General features: G+C 30.5%; 2 protein-coding genes across 6 annotated transcripts in view; one reads left to right on the forward strand and one right to left on the reverse strand.

The window, feature by feature from the left end:
* Nucleotides 1–3,597, reverse strand: part of Alg3 (Alg3, alpha-1,3- mannosyltransferase) — a 57,061-nt gene extending 53,464 nt beyond the window's left edge. Inside the window, exon 1 of one of the 4 annotated variants that reach the window (XM_035350936.2) lies at nt 3,214–3,597. In XM_035350936.2, coding sequence (XP_035206827.1) covers nt 3,214–3,409 — 196 coding nt within the window. In that variant the 5' untranslated portion in view covers nt 3,410–3,597. Of the gene's footprint in view, nt 1–2,547; nt 2,775–2,800; nt 3,129–3,213 lie in introns of those variants that run through there. The other 3 variants (XM_035350937.2, XM_035350938.2, XM_035350939.2) reach the window with 3 other exon arrangements.
* A 1-nt stretch (nt 3,598) lies between these two features.
* Nucleotides 3,599–19,569, forward strand: part of LOC118181743 (uncharacterized) — a 36,726-nt gene continuing 20,755 nt past the window's right edge. For both annotated transcript variants that reach the window (XR_004756939.2, XM_035350940.2), the window contains exons 1-4: nt 3,599–3,878; nt 9,310–9,422; nt 13,121–13,246; nt 14,024–14,207. Coding sequence is in view for 1 of the 2 variants with exons in the window: in XM_035350940.2 (XP_035206831.1) it covers nt 3,734–3,878; nt 9,310–9,422; nt 13,121–13,246; nt 14,024–14,207 (568 nt within the window). In the remaining variant the exon portion in view is untranslated. The remainder of the gene's footprint in view (nt 3,879–9,309; nt 9,423–13,120; nt 13,247–14,023; nt 14,208–19,569) is intronic.

Genomic DNA, 19,569 nt, shown 5'->3' on the forward strand with positions numbered 1-19,569 from the left:
TCAGACTTAACAAAATTTTAAGAGATCTGCATGTCCAGTCCTCAAAGAATTCTCAAATATGAGTCATACGTACTGGGCATATTTAAAAGGTTTCACAAATAATAATGGCAAGAAACCCATCAACCATATTTTTTAATTCAATAGCTAAAATATGCAGTGTGTTAAGATCAAAGTCTAAAAAAGCACAGATCAGTAGGATCCCCAGTTCCATACATCCAACCATGGGCATGATTTACTAATAAATGAAAAGACAATTTCAGTAAGTTGTATAAATTAATATATTTTTGCCTTATTATATGATTGCATGCATCTCACTATAATTACATAATTATTTATTAAGTGCTATTATACACGTTTAATTATTATTTCTTAATTACTACATAAATTTCTTCCAAGAATCTCTTTCTTTTTTTTTTTGTGTGTGTGTGTATGTTTCCCAGACTGCACATAATACATACGGAAATTATTGATGTTACAATTCATCATATATCTGATATGGCAACATATGAAATAGTGGAACAGCTTTAGTATTGGTTCTTTTAGCGACAAACTTCGGTCACCAATGTATACCCGGCTTTGAAGATCGGAAAAAAATGGCAGATTTTCAACAAAACCCGATCTAGACTAAATAACAATCCTAAAAAAAAGCTCTTGATCAGAATAAAGTCTTTCTCTAATTTTCAACATTTCTAGTACTGCTATGATAAATTCTTGAAACACTACTGTAAATGAATTTATGGCAGTGATTACGTTATGAGTAATGAAATTTACAAAAGGTTAATATTTTAAATTTCAAAATATAATATTAATGTATTAATCATTAATATTTTAAGTAGTTAGTTAATATTTATATTATATTAGTACTTAGCTAATATTTTAAATTTACAAAAGGTTAATTTTTATGTTATGAATAATGAAATTTACAAGAGGTTCATAAATGCATTTCAAACTAGTAGGATATGTTACTTTAGGTTCTTAGATTCTGTTATTAAAAGAAAATAAAATAAAAAAAAATATTTCAAAGTGAAGGAAATCAAATAATGAGCAAGTTTTGTAGCAGCGTTAGAAATACTTTTTATGATTAAATTTTGTAAATGGTAAAAATATTAAGAAGTGTGTATTTTTTAATCCCTAAATTTATTACAAGTAATTTATGATTATAATTTAAAAGCTAAAATTAAATTATCATAATGAGTAAATTTTTTACCAATGGTAATAATACAACAATCATGATTTCTGTGAAAAATTCGAACAGTCATTGGAATCCACTAGTGGTGGAGTGATAAGCCACTGAACAGTGGTAGTTCAGGCTGGGAGTTTTTGTGGTTTTCCGTACATGTAATGTGAATCTGAGCCAGTTTCTCTTAAAAAGTACTTTATGAAGGCATCCTTCTTCTGCTAGCCAGCATATATATTTATTTTCTATTCATAATTCTCTCTTATTTTCTTAATTCTAAATCTTACTTCTGAAGTGAAGAAGTGTTGCATCTATAGATCGAAAAATATGGTCAATATGTTTGCAAAATCCTGTTCAGTTTTGGACAGCATTTAAATAAAATAAATAATTTCTTTTTGATGCAAACAAAAATGCATTACACTATTTCATGTAGTGAATAATTAATCAGGGCACAAAGTATAATGTAACATTCTTTATTTTGTAACCAGAGTTATTTTATGCTTGGGATCTTTACTGTCAATTTCATCCATCCATTTTCCCACCAGTATCTAAATGAAGTTTTTAGTTTGTACATCAAACCATGTTTTGCCTTTCGAGGCCATGTTGCTAGATAAGATAAGATTTGTAGCCTTCAGTCTTGCATTGTAATTGCTGATAGTTGAATTCCATGCCATTTAAGTTTTTAACCAACTTTGCATTAAATTGTTTTATTTGAATTTAAATTTTACATTTGAACTTAATTGTTATCATAAGTTATCTTGCCACAAGTGGTTGACTGAGTTGTAAGCACAAAGTGTGCCTTCTGTTCTGTACATCTAAACTTTATAAGAGAATAAAAGTATATCTGAACTTAATAAGAATATATCTAAACTTTATAATAGTAACATTTAAAGACATTGAAATCAGTATCTAAGTGCTTGCCATGTAGTCAAATTTTTATATATAAATTGTACTCTTACTTTTATTATAGAGTTTTTATAACAAAAAGTCAGATTTCTGTTAGATAAAATGCTTAAGTAATGTAGAAAATTGGCATAAAATTTTAATAAAAAGTTGACTGTTATGTCAACATACTATCAATAAAAGTAATAATACTCAGTGAATGTTATTCATATACAGCTATTAGGTTGTAAGATTTACAAAATTTGAGAACTGTAAATTATAAGCAATGTATTCCATAATCTAAGCAACATTATATTTTTTATAGTCAGTCAAATTATAAAAAAGTTATAAAAGCAATAATTTTGGTCCTGATTTGAACCTATGAATTCATGCAATTACACATTCTATAGTTCTAATATGAGGCAAAAAAGTATTTTTAGACCATGGTAATTTTGATCTCCTTAGCAAAGGAAACACAGAGAGCTTACCTCATGCTACTGAAAATGTGTTTTTTTTTCTTTTTTTTTTTTTTTTTTCTTGGGTGGAGTTTATAATATGCAGAGTTGACATATGAAAAAAATGTCGACTCATGTGATGTAATATTAAAAGCATCAGTTTTAACTATCAAATTTTAGCTTTTTTAAAAATATTTTAAATGTTGTGCTTTTCTAACACAAATGTAACTTTAAGAAAAACATGCAATTTAACCCTCCCTCCTGCCATCAAAGCTCTGATACCTACCAAATTCGTTAAAGTTACGTGGACAGAAATGGCGGCATGTTTTTCAGCTCAGTATTTAGGTTTACCAAGGTTATCATCATTTTACATTTATCGCTCCAAAATGTAGCCAAACAAATTTCTCGCCAAAAAGGACTAATACTAAAGAAGACTGCATTATGCAGATGTCTCAGTTATTTGCTCTAATTTTGGAGTCATCTGCTTTTTAGCAGCACTACATACATTTAATCTTGTAATTGTTCAGTTGTCAAATTCTCAGACAAAAATTGACTTTTAGCCAGATTTTGAGTTATTTGTTACGACTTCTCACTTGGGTCGATGAAAATTTTCAATTTACTTATTCATTTCCTTACTTGTGTATAAAAGTTTAATACAGCACAGCAATAAAAAATGTGAAAACTAGTTTCGTAACTTACAAGGAATTTTCCAAATGACTAAAGCTGTAACAAAGATTTCTAATAATATTAATAACGATGCTATTAGCCATGAATATTCTGGATTTGTTAACAATATTAAAATATCATGCCACAAGTGTCCAAAATCCAATCTCTTCTTAAATTGCTCTGCCTTCAGCTGCCTTTTAAGACGAGACTTTTGAGTAGCCGGTGCCATGTTTATCTGTTGGCTTGCGGTTATGACTTACGATGCATTCTTTTTTATTAATCATCGTCAATATCAACATTTTTATATTGTTGAAGTTGAGATTTTTCAGAGCTTAGATCACAATGAATATTCTTAGCGTACAGAAGTCATTATAACATATTTACACAATTTTAGAAAAAATTTCTGGACTAAAAATTTGTGAAGAAATGACGGCAATACATTCACAGACGCTTTAAATTTGAGCAGACTGCACTGCGCAGTGTGTACGTTAGTTTCGAAACGGAAGTTATGCTTATTTAGGTTTCCGAAGATTAATTTTTCATTGTGATTGTTATGGCAAATGCAGGTTTTGGGACTGGGAAAAGTTTAATTGTATTAGCTATTGTTGTGGGGTGTTTTGCTATATTATGGCCAAAAATATTCTATCCAATGATGCAGACTGCTTTTGCTATGACATCGCCCAAAATAGACAGCGATGGTAAGTTCCCATTCCTATAGAGTGTTCTTAAATTTTGACGTTATTATTTTGAATACACATCTGTGTTCGGTTTCAAAATATTGATACTTGGAAATTTGTGAATTTGCATGTGTAATAAGAAATGTCATTCAGAGGCTTTTCAACCGTTTATTATATATTTTATAAAGAATAGCATTAATAACTGTGCTTCCCTTGACTTCAGCAAGAAATTTGGATAAATGTCAGTGCCTTTTAACCGACGTTATATTTTTATTTGTCAAGAAGGATGGGTGGAGAATTTTTCGTAGTTTGCGAATGATAAAGGTATCAACTGATATGTATCGTTTTGAATATTAATTTTCTTGGTGCTACTTTTTTATTCTTTATATTAACCAGGATGAATTCCGACTTTTGGAAAATAAAATCTTAAATTTAGCTATTATTGGCGATACAACAGTAACTTGTATTTAAGGAAATTGTTTACATCAACATTCATGTATGGTATGTCATTCCTGCATGTTTTAATGCATGTCAGCTGCGTTTTTTTTTTTTTTTTTTTTTTTTTTTTTTCATGATCAACTCAAGCAAGCAGCTTTTCTTTAAACTTTGCACTGTCAATATTTTAATGAAAGAAAGTTGAATATACCTGTTTCAATTATTTAGGATTAATGCACAACATTTCTTAGCGTATTCTTAATCCTTTTGAATTCTGTTTTTTTTTCCTTTTATGAAAATATCAAGTGTTAAATTTGTGGTTTCTATTTTATCTTCTTCAGCAGGTAAAGAGATGTGAACAAATAAAAAATATGCAAAGGCTTTCATATTATTTGTTTTATGAAGTTAACAAATCATTTAATGAACGATGAATGTGAATTCATTAAACAAACTACTTTATTTTATTTCCATTGCTTTCTTTAATTATTATTTTATGTAATATGTTGAAATCAAGAGCATTTATTGTTATAGCATGGGTACTTTTCTGTTATGCATGTACCATACATTATGGTGGGATTTTTTAATTGTAAATGATGTCTAGTTATGAAAATAATTTATAGATGGTAAACAAGCCTAACATGTACATAATGGAAGAGTATGGCAACATTTTATATTCATTTCAAGATTTTCTTGAAAAATTATTCACTTTTACTTGATAATAAAATCCAAATTCTCCCCCCCCTTTCCTTTTTTTTTTTTTTTTTTATCTGTGTCCCTTGGCAAAAATCGACTTATTTTCATTAAAAAAAAGATAAGAGAATTGTGCAAACGTGGCATTGCATACTCCCTTGACTTTGTCCATGTAACACATCGATCTATTTTAACTTAAAAAGTCAAAGGAGGAAAAAAGTCCAAATTCTATAGTAAAGCCAAACAAAAAATACATAATCTTAATAAACTACATTTTAAATCAAACAATAAAATAATGTAAAAAAAATTCATCTTGTGTATCTAAGCTCTACACAAAGCAAATATCCACTTACCTTATTTAGAAATTGCCTAGCCATTCAAACTGTGGCCCACAAAATTCTTTGGCTAATCTTTGGAATATAGTAACAGGCAGTTTGGCGACATTTTGGTAGGCGATAAAGGTTACTACCTAGGATTTTAGCAATAATGTGAGAAGTTCCCAGTTCCAATTACGCATTATTTTGTGTGAGAAAAATGAATTTAGCGACCAACTCTGCTACAGCAACCCTTTATTTTTTTAGACATGTTTCTTTTCTTTTTATTTACTGAACACTTTTCCACCAATTTACTAGCCGAATTACACTTATGCTAGAAATTTTATGTAACAAAACTGCTTAATCATGACAAATATTAACTGCAAAATTGGGAAAAAGTGCACAATCGCAAACTCCTTGCGCGTTTTTCAGAATAGCACATACACATAAACCATTTACACGTCGACTTATTTTTACTTAAAAAAACATCCCAGAATTGCACAAAAATGGCATTGCACACACTCTTAACTTTATCCATCTACACTGCTATTTTCTCATAAATTAAAAAAATTTGCATGAAAATGCAGGAAAATTATGTGAATCTTTAAACTCGGTAAAAAGCACGTATATGAAATTACCTGATCGCGAAAAAGTATACAGTCAAAAGTCGTTAATTCGGACACCCATAATCAGGAATGAGCTATAATCCAGACCTTAAAGCTAAAATCTTTCTGCGCATGCACTGCGTTGACACATGCGCATAGGCGTTTACGCGTGCGCGCAAGACCTTTACGACTGCGCGTCTGCGGAAGCGCAGAATACATTTCTGCGTGCACGTTTAATGTATAACGGACGGTATAAGCTAAAATTATCTAATTATCTATTTCAATTAATGTTGATGATTGCGTTGTTCCTTAATCTTCGAATTGGATCCGACTTATTATTTTTTGCAGACTGTAAGAGCAATTTTATAAAAAGTAAGCTTGAACTTTCAATTATGTCAAATAGAATTTCCGATGCTGGAGCTCCCAAAGGATCTACAAAACGAAAGTATGTTTCGATGTCCATCAAACAAAAAGTGGAATTGCTACAAAAAATGGATAAAGACATATCATTTGTTTATCTAACCGTTCCGAAATCTGTTTATCAATTTCACGCTGCTCTGTGCAGGGGGAGGGACGTTGTGGTGCACAATGAACTGGAAGTTGATTTCTCAACATTATCGTTATCTTCAGGGCAGACGTTTTTATTTTATTCGGCTTATAATTCCTTACTAAATGTAGTATTTTATCTCGATGTACTCCGTCTTTGATATTATTTAAATCAAATTCCTCGTCATTATAAATATCACGAATACAAATCAAATAGTTTTCTGGTTGCAATTTTCTATCTTCGGCTATGCGTAATGTATGCTTTACGCATGCGTGCGTTGAAAGAAATGTTTAATAAAGTAAAGAAATAAATATTAAGCTTCTTTTTTTTGTTAATTTTGATACCCTTTAGATCATAATTACTCATTATTTTATAAATTGCAGTTTCATATTTTTAATTTTATAATTTCTGCATGCCATCTTACCAGATTTAAACTGATGATCTATAATCCGGAAAAATCGATAATCCGGAATCGCCGAAGTCCCGAAGAGTCCGGATTAAAGACTTTTGACTGTATACCCTTTCCAAGGATGAATATTTCCACATATAAAATAAATAAAATATCCAAAAACTTTTACCTCTAAATTATCTATTATGTTATAAACGTCACCAACGAATTTATACCGCAAACATTAAAAATGGTTACAAATACTTAGTGTCAAATATTTAAATTATTTCCATGCACGTTTACTGCAACTGAAACGTATACCAAATTGCTACAAACATAAAATTCACAAAATAACTATAATTTAATTAAAATATAACTAAACCATGTACACGTCGACTTATTTTTACTTAAAAAAAATCCCAGAATTGCACAAAAATGGCATTGCGCACACTCTTCACTATATCCATGTACACTGCTTTTTTCTCATAAATTACAAAAATTTCACGAAAATGCATGAAAATTTTGTGAATCTTTAAATCCAATAAACAGAACATATATGAAATTACGTGATTGCGAAAAAGTATATACCCTTTTTAAGGATGAACATTTGCACGTATAAAATAAATAAAATATCCAAAGACTTTTACCTCTAAATTATCTATTATAAATGTCACCAACAAATTCATAACGCAAACATTAAAAATGGTTGCAAATACTTAGTGTCAAATACTTAAATTATTGCCATGCACGTTTACTTCCACTGAAATGTATACCAAATTCCCACAAACATATAATTCACAAATTAACTATAATTTAATTAAAATATAATTAAATTAAAAAAACACTACTTAAAATATAAATAAGCACATACATTAAATTAATAAAAATTAGCTTACAATCCTAATTACTTTAAACTAAATCATTGCTAATAACAATTTTCCAATAATACCATATTACTTTATTTACTCCTAATATTTAGAACAACGCATAAAAATAATATCCTCAAATAATTAAAAATACTAACTTACCTAATCTTCTTCAGAGTCTTGATTACATGGCAGATAAACTTTTCTTATAGATTAAATAATCCAGTAGTCAACTGGCATTCTATTCACCCGCTAATAAGAAATTAATAAAATTTTCCCTATACTCAAACGACTTTCAGCAAACCACGTACCCTTCCTTACACTCCGTTTCACAAAATGTCCATTTTCACCAGATTTCTTGCATCGCCATTCAAACTTATCTGTAATATCCTTCCTTTGACACAATATCATTTCATTCCCTCATGTTGGACATTTATACTTATCTGCAATTAATCCTACACTCGTACACCATTCAACCAATTCTTTTGAATTATCAGATAAATGCATTAAAAATTTAGAATTCACTTTAGATAGTGCCATGCAATCCAAAAATTAATCAACACTCTTTCACACAACACATAATGAAGCTTAATACAAAATAATATAGTACTACAGATATTTTTCCAAATTTACCCCCTTTTCCGATTAAAGAATTGTAATTCGTTCATTAATGTCACATGACATACCTCATGATCTCTCATTTCCCTCACACATAATACGTAATCGGAACTGAGTACTTCTCACATTATTCCCAAAGTCCTAGGTAATAAATAACCTTTATCGCCTCCAAAATGTCGCCAAACTACCTGTTACCATATTCCAAAGATTATCCAGACTTTGTAGTAAAAGAATATTTGGCTAATCTTTGGAATATAGTAACGGGTAGTTTGGCGACATTTTGGTAAGGCAATAAAGGCTACTAGCTAGGACTTTAGCAGTGTATATTTAGCAAATCAAGAGTATGGGCAATGCCATTTTTGTGCAATTCTGGGATGTTTTTTTAAGTGAAAATAGGTCGACGTAAACATGGATACCGTGTATGTGCAATTCTTAAAAACGCGGCAAGCAGTTTGCGATTCTGCACTTTCTCCCAATTTCGCACCTAATCTTCGTCATGATTGAGCACTTTTGTTCCATAAAAGTTGTAGCATAAGCATAATTCGGCTAGCAGATTGTTGGAAAAAAAATGTTGAGTAAAAGAAAAAAAAAATGGCATCCAAACAAAAACTAGCAGGTTGCTGTAGCAGGGTTAGTCGCCAAATTTTCGACAAAAAAATGCCAATTTACCATAATCCAAAGATTAACCGAATATTCTTTTAAAAATGTTAATGCTGTTATGAATTTTATTTTTCTGTAAGTCATCTATTTTAATTGTACTTGCATATATGCACATAGACACATACATGTGTGTAGATACATATATTTCCTGAATCCGGTCCCAAAAGCAGAAAAGTACCATATAAATTTTAATAAAGTTTATTTCCTAAATATTGATATATATGTAGTGAATTTTATGTAGATTAGTAAAGAGAGAAAATTGTTACTTATTATTGGAGAATTCCAAGAACTTTCTACTTCTGTTAACAAATACATTGTATTTTTCTAAGGATTTCGAGAAACTGATCGGCCTCCTCATCTTCATCCTGGTTCCATCAATCCTCGAATGAGGAGTTCTATGTCAGATGATGTGCAAGATAAATTTCACATGAGGGAAGGGAGGGTGAGTAGTCTGAGAATTTTTTACATGAAAGCTGGAGGAATAATTGTCATATTTTATTGCTTTATATTGAAATAAACTTCATTAGGGTGCTGTTTGAAGTTAAAATTTAAAAAAGGAAATTAATTAACAATGGTTAGTTCCCAACTTCAGATTAATGCACAACAATATTAAATGCATTCAAAATATTGAATGTAGCGATTAGAGAAAATTACATACTGCTAATTTTAAAGATTCTTAGGGGCTGTTTTTATATAATATGAATATTGTTTCATTTATTGAGAGATAATAGGCATGTCCCTGCTATGCAGTCAGAGTCTTTATATTTTGAGAGGAGACACATCAGTGCTTATGTATTTGGCCATGATCTGTTTTATCCAGTGTTGCCAAATGATGAAATTTATCGGCAGTAATAGGTAAGCATATTGCAATATGCTCATAAGAACTTTGCTTTTATGTTATATACAGTCAAAAGTCGTTAATCCTGACTTGTCGGGACTTCGGCGATTCCAGATTATCGATTTTTCCGGATTATAGATCAGCAGTTTAAATCTCGTAAGACGGCATGCAGAAATTCTAAAATTAAAAATATGAAACCGTAATTTATGAAATAAAGAACAATTATGATCTAAAGGGTATCAAAATTTGCAAAAAGAAAAAGCTTAATATTTATTTGTTTACTTTATTAAACATTTCTTTCAATGTAAGTTGTTTAAGTTGCTTCGTTTTATGTGATAATACTTTCTCTTTAATTCTATTAAACAGACATAATTTCCTGTTCAGTTACAAAGTTCTGCTGTTCAAGTCTTATAATTGCTGTGTCAAGAACACCGACTAATTTGTCAATCGAAATTTTTTCGTTTTCAATAACCTCTGTCACTTTTCTTCGCTATCGGAAGCGAATTATAATGACGAGGAACTTGTTTTAAATCATATCAAAGACGGAGCATATCGAGATGAAATACTACATTTGGTAAGGAATTATAAGCCAAATAAAATAAAAACATCTGAGGTGAAGATAAGGATAGTGTTGACAGATCAACTTCCAATTCATTATGCGCCCGCCGCGCGGCGTTCCCCCCGCCGAGCAGCATGAAATTGATAAACAGATTTGGGATTTCAAAACATACTTTCGCTTTAGATCCTTTACGTATTAACAAATATATATCGGAAATTCTATTTGATATAATCGAAAGTTTAAGCTTACTTTTATAAAATTGCTCTTACAGTCTGCAAAAAATAATAAGCCGGATCCAATTCGAAAATTAAGGAACAACGCAATCATCAACATTAACTGAAATAGATAATTATAGCTTATACGTCTATTATACATAAAACGCACAGGCAAAAACGTATTCTGCACTTGCGCACACTCATATGTGCAGTCGTAAAAGGTCTTACGTGCACACGTGAATGCCTATGCGCATGTGTCAACGCGGCGCATGCGCAGAAAGTTTTTAGTTTTGAGGTCCGGATTATAGATCATTCCGAATTATGGGTGTCCAAATTAATGACTTTTGACTGTAATCCATATTTTCAATAAGGTAAGTTACAGGAATGGGACTAAAATATGGAAACACCGAAAGAAAAACAAATTGCTGTGACTAATATGGTGTAGGACAACCACTGGCATTCAAAACAATTTGCGGTCTTCTCAGAATGGGTAAATTGAGGTCTTGTATGCTTTGCAAAGAAATCTTGCACCATTCTTCCTGTAAAACATTGGCAATGGATAACACTCATGCAGATTTCTCTCCAAAAAAGCCCACAAAGGTTCAACAATATCGATATCTGATGACTGGTGGCCATGGTAGATGTGAAAGTTCAGCCTCATGCACAGAAAACCAGATCTGAGCAATGTGAACTGAGTGAATAGGATCTCTATCATCTTGGAATATGGCATCACTATTGGGGAATAAAATTTGTACATTGGGATGGACGAGATCAGCCAAAATGGTCACATAATCCTTGGCAGTAATGTGACCTTTCACAGTCGGTCCTGTGGAATGCCACAGTGTGGCTACCCAAACTATGACTAAACCCCTGCCATGTATCACTCTCAGTAGCAGTCTGTATCATATGCTTGGGACAGCATTTGCCAAACACAAACTCACCCAGAAGTTGAAAACAGTGTGAAGCAAGACTCATCTGACCAAATGACAGTCTTCCATTGCTGTACAGTCTAGGTTTCATGCCTTTGACACCACTCAGTCCTTTTACTTGATCACTGATGAGTGACTTTTGAATTGCAGCTCACCCAAAAATACCCTGCTTAAGGAGCTTCTTTCATATCATTTGGTGCTCACGGGTTGTGTGAGTGTGACAATTTGTTCAGCAATCACTTTTTCTGCTGTAATCCTTTTAATTTTTCAATGCAATCCTCTTCAGTGATTATCTGGCATGATGGCTCAATACACAATTTCCTCCATGCTGTGATTTAGCAGATGCAGTTTTTCCGGTTTTCCTGTATGAGTTAAAACTACTGTGTGCTGAAACACCAAACATTACTGGTACGTTGATTCTGGAAGCAACCCGCATCCAGCCGCAACAATTTGCCCACGTTTTGAATTCAATTTAGCTCTGATATGATGCACTCACAATTGCACAGAACACTGTCTTGATAACAAATGACACTTATAACATATTGAGGATTTTGCTGGTGGCGTTAGTAAGAAAACCCATCAGTGCTACCAACAGCTTTTGCAAGAATAAACACAGTTCAAGCATGCATTTTATGAGGTGTTTCCATATTTTTGGCCAAACCCTGTAGGTTTTGTAAGAAAATTATAAGTTAATTAGTATTTCAGTGCTTTTCTTTTACACTATGGAAAAAGAATTATAATTTGAGGCCCGCTTTCTAGAGTAGGCAAGCACTGGAGTATTTTAAAAGTTGCAAGGCTAGTTATACCATGGAGAAAAGAATAGAAGAAAAAGCATTAAATGATTTTTCCCATTGAAATGGTTTAAAGCAGTGATACCCCCTTGTTTATCAAAACATTCAGTAATTTGTGATTAAGATTTGAAAGTTTCAACACATTCTGTAGCAAACATTCTGCAATTATATCATAAGTATGAATGTATATATTTTCATATTCTGCAATATTTCAGAATCCTATTTATTTGAAATAATTGCTTTTTAAGCAATATTTCATTTTAAATGGAATTAACTGCTTTTAATTTTCCCATTTACACAGCATAATTTTAATTTGAATTAAATGCTTTTATTAATTCACCAATTCATTAGATTTTATTAATTGCATAAGACACTGTGTAGTTAACATCCATTCATTGTGTACAGGCCCTTGAATGGATGCTAACCATAATTGGCCACTCATTACATCAATATTGGTTATAATTGGCATTCATGTTTGTATGTGCTTGTATGAATGTCAATTATAATCAGCATTTCTAATGGCAGGATTAATTTTAATGCATGTGTGTACATATATATTATGTTAGTGAAACTAATTAAAGTAAAAAGAACAAACGATAAACGACCTATGTGGTCACCTATGTTAATATTTTCATGGAACCACAGTATCTAAGCAACTTTTTGGCGTACGAACTAGGAATTGCTCGAAAGAAATATTTTCTTTTAACTTTATGTTAGTGAAATATAAAGCATCATGTATATTGTTCATTAAAGTGTATATATGTTCATTAAAGTGTAAATGTGAACAATATTTCACTCTTAATTTCAGCCATTTCCTCATCCTCAAGCTAGACAGCCTGTTAAAACACAGCCTAAATCAGGTGGAGCCATGAGTATTATTATGCCCATTTACACAGTGGGAATAATTGTTTTCTTTGTGTATACAGTTTTAAAGGTAATTATCATATTATCTTCAATAAATGAAAGACATTTAGCTTTAATATTTGTTTTGAATATAAAAAATTTTAATTTCCTGTTATTAAAATAAGGTAGTAGACAGCCAGTATTTACTGTTGTATTTGTGTATATAAACTAATGAATTATGAAGAAATTACTAGATGACACTAGTGTTCCAAAAATCCTAATAGACTAATACATGGGAAAAACATGGCTTAAAATAGAAATGTGATTTTATATTTATATGTATATATAGAAATGTGATTTTATATATATATATATATAATTCCAGTGTTAGTTAAAAATATTAATTAAAAAGTGCAATTATTGTTACAAGTTTTTATTAATATGAATGTATTATAAAACAATTATATTAAATAATTGTCTGTATAAGAAATAAAAAAATGAAAAGAATGAATAAATTCTTATAAGGCATTACTCTTATTAGTAATAATAGATAATTTAGAAGGTTGTTTTATTTATGATATGAATTTATTTCATGGAAAATGAAGATATTGTTTCTTACTTTTCTCAAAAGGATACTTGTGGTAAAATTTTGTTTTTGTGAAGAATTTAATTGTTTAAAAATTCTTTTTAATTAATGTAATATTAAAATACCACATACTGTATGATCAATTAGCATGCCATTATTTTAGATATTCCTTTAAACAGGAATACTTAAAGTAGCTGAACAGCATTAAACTGTTGTATTTTAAGTGTAATTCATAAGATCACAGTTTTATAAAAACAAAGTATTTTTTCGTTATCTTTCCAGCTTGTCTTTAAAAAGCCTTCTGAGGCTGATAAAAAGCCCTTAATCAAGGATTTTCACATGGATCCAGAGTATAGAAAATTCGTATGCCAACAGTCTTCTAAAGAAACTACAAAAAATTGCCGGGAAGAAAAAAGATCTAAAAAGAGTTCAAATCTTTCTGAAACTACCATTCCCGAAAGTTGTGGTAATATTTTTTATTGATTTCTTAATGTTTGTCTATTTTACTGAGTTGAACCGCATTATTATCACGCTGCGTAATATCAAGAATAAAGCATTTCTTTCAGTAGGGCAGTGCAACTAACCATTTTAGGAATGCCTTAGAATGTAAAGAGGATATTGCAACAATGTTTTTCAGTGTGAAGACTCTAATAGTTTCTGTCGTAAAGGATATATCCATCTAATGTTGAACCAAATTAGTTTTAGAGTTAAGATATATGGCATTAAATAGACAAGAGAATGGTTTAAATTCTTTCTCTTGAAGCAATTTTTGAATAGTTTTATAATGATATGGTATATTGCTATGCTGATGAATAGTCTAGCTTCATTTGCATTTAAAGTATGAAAGGTTTGCACATGAAAAAAACACAAAAAGTTTCAAGCAGGCAACCCATGTGCAGAAAGTTGAAGGCTGTGTAAGTTTGCAAATATGCATAGATAACTCGCATCTTTCTTGATAATTGATAATTTTTTTTTATCAACATGTGCCATTGTTGTCAGTTGAAATTTCTTATTTGTAAGCCCTTCATTACTATTTGTAAACCCTTTATTTTCAACAATGATTAAATGCAAGTGCATTTATAAGGCAAAGAAATATTCCATTAGACATCGGTTATGAAAAGTATTGTACAGAATTTTGTGTAGCTCATGAAAGTACCAGCAATATTTAATACAAGAACAACATAAAAAATTTGATCTTGCTGCCACCTTTTTCAGTTCTTCCACGTTTAATCTTTTTAAGAAAATAAATTCACCAAATCTGAAATATCTGGAAATTGTTCTGATGGAAGGTGCCTGTCTTATACTGTGCAAGAAAACTGTAGTTCACAGTTATTCAAATGGTTGTGCTAAGTTAAAACTATTTTGAACTTGCTGTTATGAAAACAAAATATATTGGTGAAAATGTTACTGAGCCAACAGTAATAATAGTAATAGGTAAATAAAAAAAAAATCTTGGTGAATGCAGCTGTGTTAATATATTAACTGATGCTTCAAACTAGACCTCCAAGAAAATATTCCTTGTTTTATTTGCTCCTTTTGACCATATAAAAGAGCATAACTTAAACTTTTAAAATTTAAAGACCATCCAGTTGAAATATTAGACATTATTATCAGTTGTCTAATGCAGGTATTGACAGAAAATAATTGGACTTCAAAAATCATGGCATTTTGTGAAGATAATACTGATTGGAATTTTGGCTGACTCGAAAGAGGAGGTGCCAACAACAGGTGATGAAAAGTTTATATGGAACTAAGTTTATCTCTCACAGAAGCGTTGATAGGTATCAGATGTGCTGCTAGCATAATTCACAACACAATTGAAATTGCCACAGATATCCTTATGATATACAAATTCAGCCACATATATACAGATTCAGATGTAAAATGTGTTATTGTGGAAATATATTCACATTTTTACATCTAATATACTGTTAGCATGGAAGCTTGAAAGAATTTTGTAATGAAATTGTCACTGAGTATTAGAAATAACTGATTTGTGAAAATTAAATGGTTTATGCTTGTGTGAGCTATTAAGGAAGTTCTGAAACTGTGCAAGCTATTAAAAAAATTACCTTTTGAGTATTGATAAATGTCCAAACATACCAAGAGCCATTTTGGAAAATTTTAACTCTGAATTATGGCTTTTTTATATTTTTTTCATACATATTCATCAATGCTTTGTCAAAGTGTTAAATGTCTAGGGACAGGATATTTTGCAATTGAAGCTATGAAAGAAATATTAAGTCACTTTAAAAACAATTTGTTCTTGAAACAGTGTACTATGTTTCTTCCACACTCTATTTGTAATGTAATGGCAAAATTACAGTCAAATGGTTGCAGATGTATTGATAAAGAATATCTAAAAACTGCAGACATTTAATTTTACAAAATAAGCAAAGATTACTTGGAGTAATAAACTTTGTTCTGTGAAGAATAAGAAATGTTTAAATCGACAAATTTAATGAAAATACCAACATGGGAAGAAATTCAAAGTGTAGTTAATGAATTCTGATGAATCAATTGCATAATTCTGATGAATTGATTGAAAAGTGATATATTCCTTATAACTAATAAACAGAAGTATTTGATGAATATTCACTTATTTCTAAGTATGTAACGCTGCAAATAGTGACAAAATGGAAAACTGAGAATGCTTCCAGCGAAAATCATTGAATGGTATCGTTCATATCAATAATTTGAAGCATATGAATTTTTGTATCATTATTTATATATATATTATGTCTGTCTAGTACTAATACACCCATGAAAAGAGTCTAATGAATAAATTGTACAAGTGAAAAAAGTGTGTTCTAAAAGTAGTGTTAATTACCTAAGTAAATTGTGTACTTGCATGTTATCACAAACTAGTAGTAGGTCATCAAATTATTAGGCCAAACTCTGGCAACTGTGCACATAATTGTTCTTTAGGCAAGTATGCTGATAACAATCCTTGTCAAGCAACATTACTGTTTTCGTATGCATTCTTTTTGTGGTATTCTAAATTCAAATGGCTTTTATAAACAAAACATTATATTTCTGTTCTTTATTTTAAAATATGTATTTGTAAAATTGGTGAATAATGGAAGAAATTGATAAAATTTCTTTAAGAATGTAGAATGTCATCCAAATATTTCTAAAAGGAGTGATGAGGAGATGCATTTGGTAGATAGCCGCTGTTGCCATGGTTTGTGCAGTGCTGAGTTTCTGCAATTCTTTCATTTGTTTTACACAGAAACAGATCACTGTGTATTTGGGAAGAACCATAGCACAAAGAAATTACAGAAATATTTGGAGAAGAATGTGCATTATTTTTTAATGTATCATATAATCCTTTTATAATAATAAAAATTTGTATTTTAAATTTTTAAGTATGTTTTCTTTTCATATGTCAGTAATGTTTGTTAATTTAGGAAACATACTAATAGTTCAGGGATCTTCTTTAAAAAAATCATGAAAACCACCAACTTACACCTGATAAAAAGAGCTTTTACCTTTCCATCTGTAAAATATTTCCAAATTGCACCAAGGTGGTTGTGTTAATATGCAAGTACTATAAATTAAAAAAAATCTTGCAAAAAATGTTATTCTTATTTGAAATCAAAACCAAATATACTGGAGTAAATTTGTTCATCAGAAAAGTATAAAACCAAGTAAATCATTTATTTTCACTAGGTCATTCATGTCCATTTCATTGATAAATAAAATCTATGAAGAAATACTGTGTTTTCTTGAATACAATTGTTGCTACCTTAAAAGTAGATGATGTCCCATTTCGAAAAGAAATACAGTCAAAAGTCGTTAATTTGGACACCCATAATCCGGAATGATCTATAATCTGGACCTCAAAGCTTCAAACTTTCTGCGCATGCTTCAATGTGCGCAAGACCTTTACAGCTGCGAATATGTGTGTGCGCATGCACATAATATGTTTACGCATGTGCATTTAATGTATAACGGATGATAAAAGCTAAGCTAAAATTATCTAATTCAGTTAATGTTGCAGTTTGCGTTGTTCCTTAATCTTCGAATTGAATCCGGCTTATTATTTTTTGCAGACTGTTAGAGCAATTTTATAAAAGTAAGCTTGAACTTTCGATTATGTCAAATAGAATTTCCGATATATATTTACTAATATGTAAAGGATCTACAAAGCGAAAGTATGTTTCGAAGTCCATTAAACAGAAAATGGAATTGCCGCAAAAAATGGATAAAAGCATAATTCTTTGTTTATCTAACCATTCCGAAATCTGTTTATCATTTTCATGCTGCTCTGGGGGGGGGGTTAAACGCTGTGCGCCACGGAATGAATTGGAAGTTGATCAGTCAGCGTTATCCTTATCTTCAGGGCAGATGTTTTTATTTTATTTGGCTTATAATTCTTTACTAAATGTAGTATTTCATCTCGATGTACTCCATCTTTGATATGATTTAAATCAAATTCCTCATCATTATAATACGGTTCTGGTAGTGAAGAAAGTGACTCAGAGGTTATTGAAAACGAAAAAATTTCGATTGACAAATTAGTCGGTATTCTCGACACAGCAATTATAGGACTTGAACAGCGGAACCTTGTAACTGAAGAAGAAATGATGTCTGTTTATAGAATTAAAGAGAAAGTGTTTTCACATAAAACGAAGCAACTTAAACAACTTACATTGAAAGAAATGTTTAATAAAGTAAACAAATAAATATTAACCTTTTTTTTTGTAAATTTTGATACCCTTTAGATCATAATTGTTCTTTATTTCAGAAATTACAGTTTCATATTTTTAATTTTATAATTTTTGCATGCCATCTTACCAGATTTAAACTGATGATCTATAATCCGGAAAAATCGATAATCTGGAATCGCCGAAGTCCCGACGAGTCCATATTAACGACTTTTGACTGTATAGTCCAAGACCTGAAAATTAGATGCCCTCTTGTTTTGAGAGGGGGAGTAAATGGTTTTGTTATTCTTATGCCATTTGATATATAGGTGTTCTTAATGATTGTTTTTTTCCATATTTTATTATGAGGTAAAATACCTTTAAGTTTAGTATGTGAAATAGGTATAGCAACAGTTTAGTACGTTCTTGAATATTTATAGTATGTGCAACAGGCATTCAGTCATACCTAGAAGAATTTATGTGATGTCAGTACATAGAAAATGAAAATTCTTTTGAACCTCTTTTAATACCAGTTACAGAACTTTAAGTAGAATGGCAACCAGAAATTATACATAAAAAAATTAACGTGAGAAATTCTATGTAAAAGTAATTGTTGTTGTCCTTTCCTCTGTAACTCTTTTGGTATTTTTTGGATTTTGTGCCTAGTGTGTTTTCTCATGGTGCAGTGTGTTTAGCAATTGTCTTTCATAGTAAGTATTTCAGATTTTCTTTCAATAGTCGCAAATTATTTTATATTCTGGTACTATTCAGTTTTGAGGGCTGTAAAAAATTGCCAAACTATTGTTGATGCCAAAAATAATTGCGGCAACCCTAACGCTAGAAAGGAAGTATAATAGTAAATAACTATCTAAGATTGATGTTTTAATTTAGATGAAAGGTTAATTTCACATAATACTTTTTTATTATTATTTATATAAAAAAGGCTAAACATGACTGAATGGAAACATAAGAGTAAATTACCATTTCAGATCATTATTATAATTTATATAAAAATGTTAAACATAACTGAATGGCCTGTATCGCTATTTCGCTACTGAGTTATCGCTAAAGCATAATTTCATCTCGTTGGTTGTTCAAACATAATTTTCTATAATGAATGATGCCTTTTCTTTGAAAAAAATATTGGTAAAGTGCAGAATTGCCCACTTATTTGTTTGC

Source organism: Stegodyphus dumicola, chromosome 3 (genome assembly GCF_044657685.1).
Source record: "Stegodyphus dumicola isolate Sdum_Otavi_A_Nest chromosome 3, ASM4465768v1".
Taxonomy (NCBI): Eukaryota; Metazoa; Arthropoda; class Arachnida; order Araneae; family Eresidae; genus Stegodyphus; species Stegodyphus dumicola.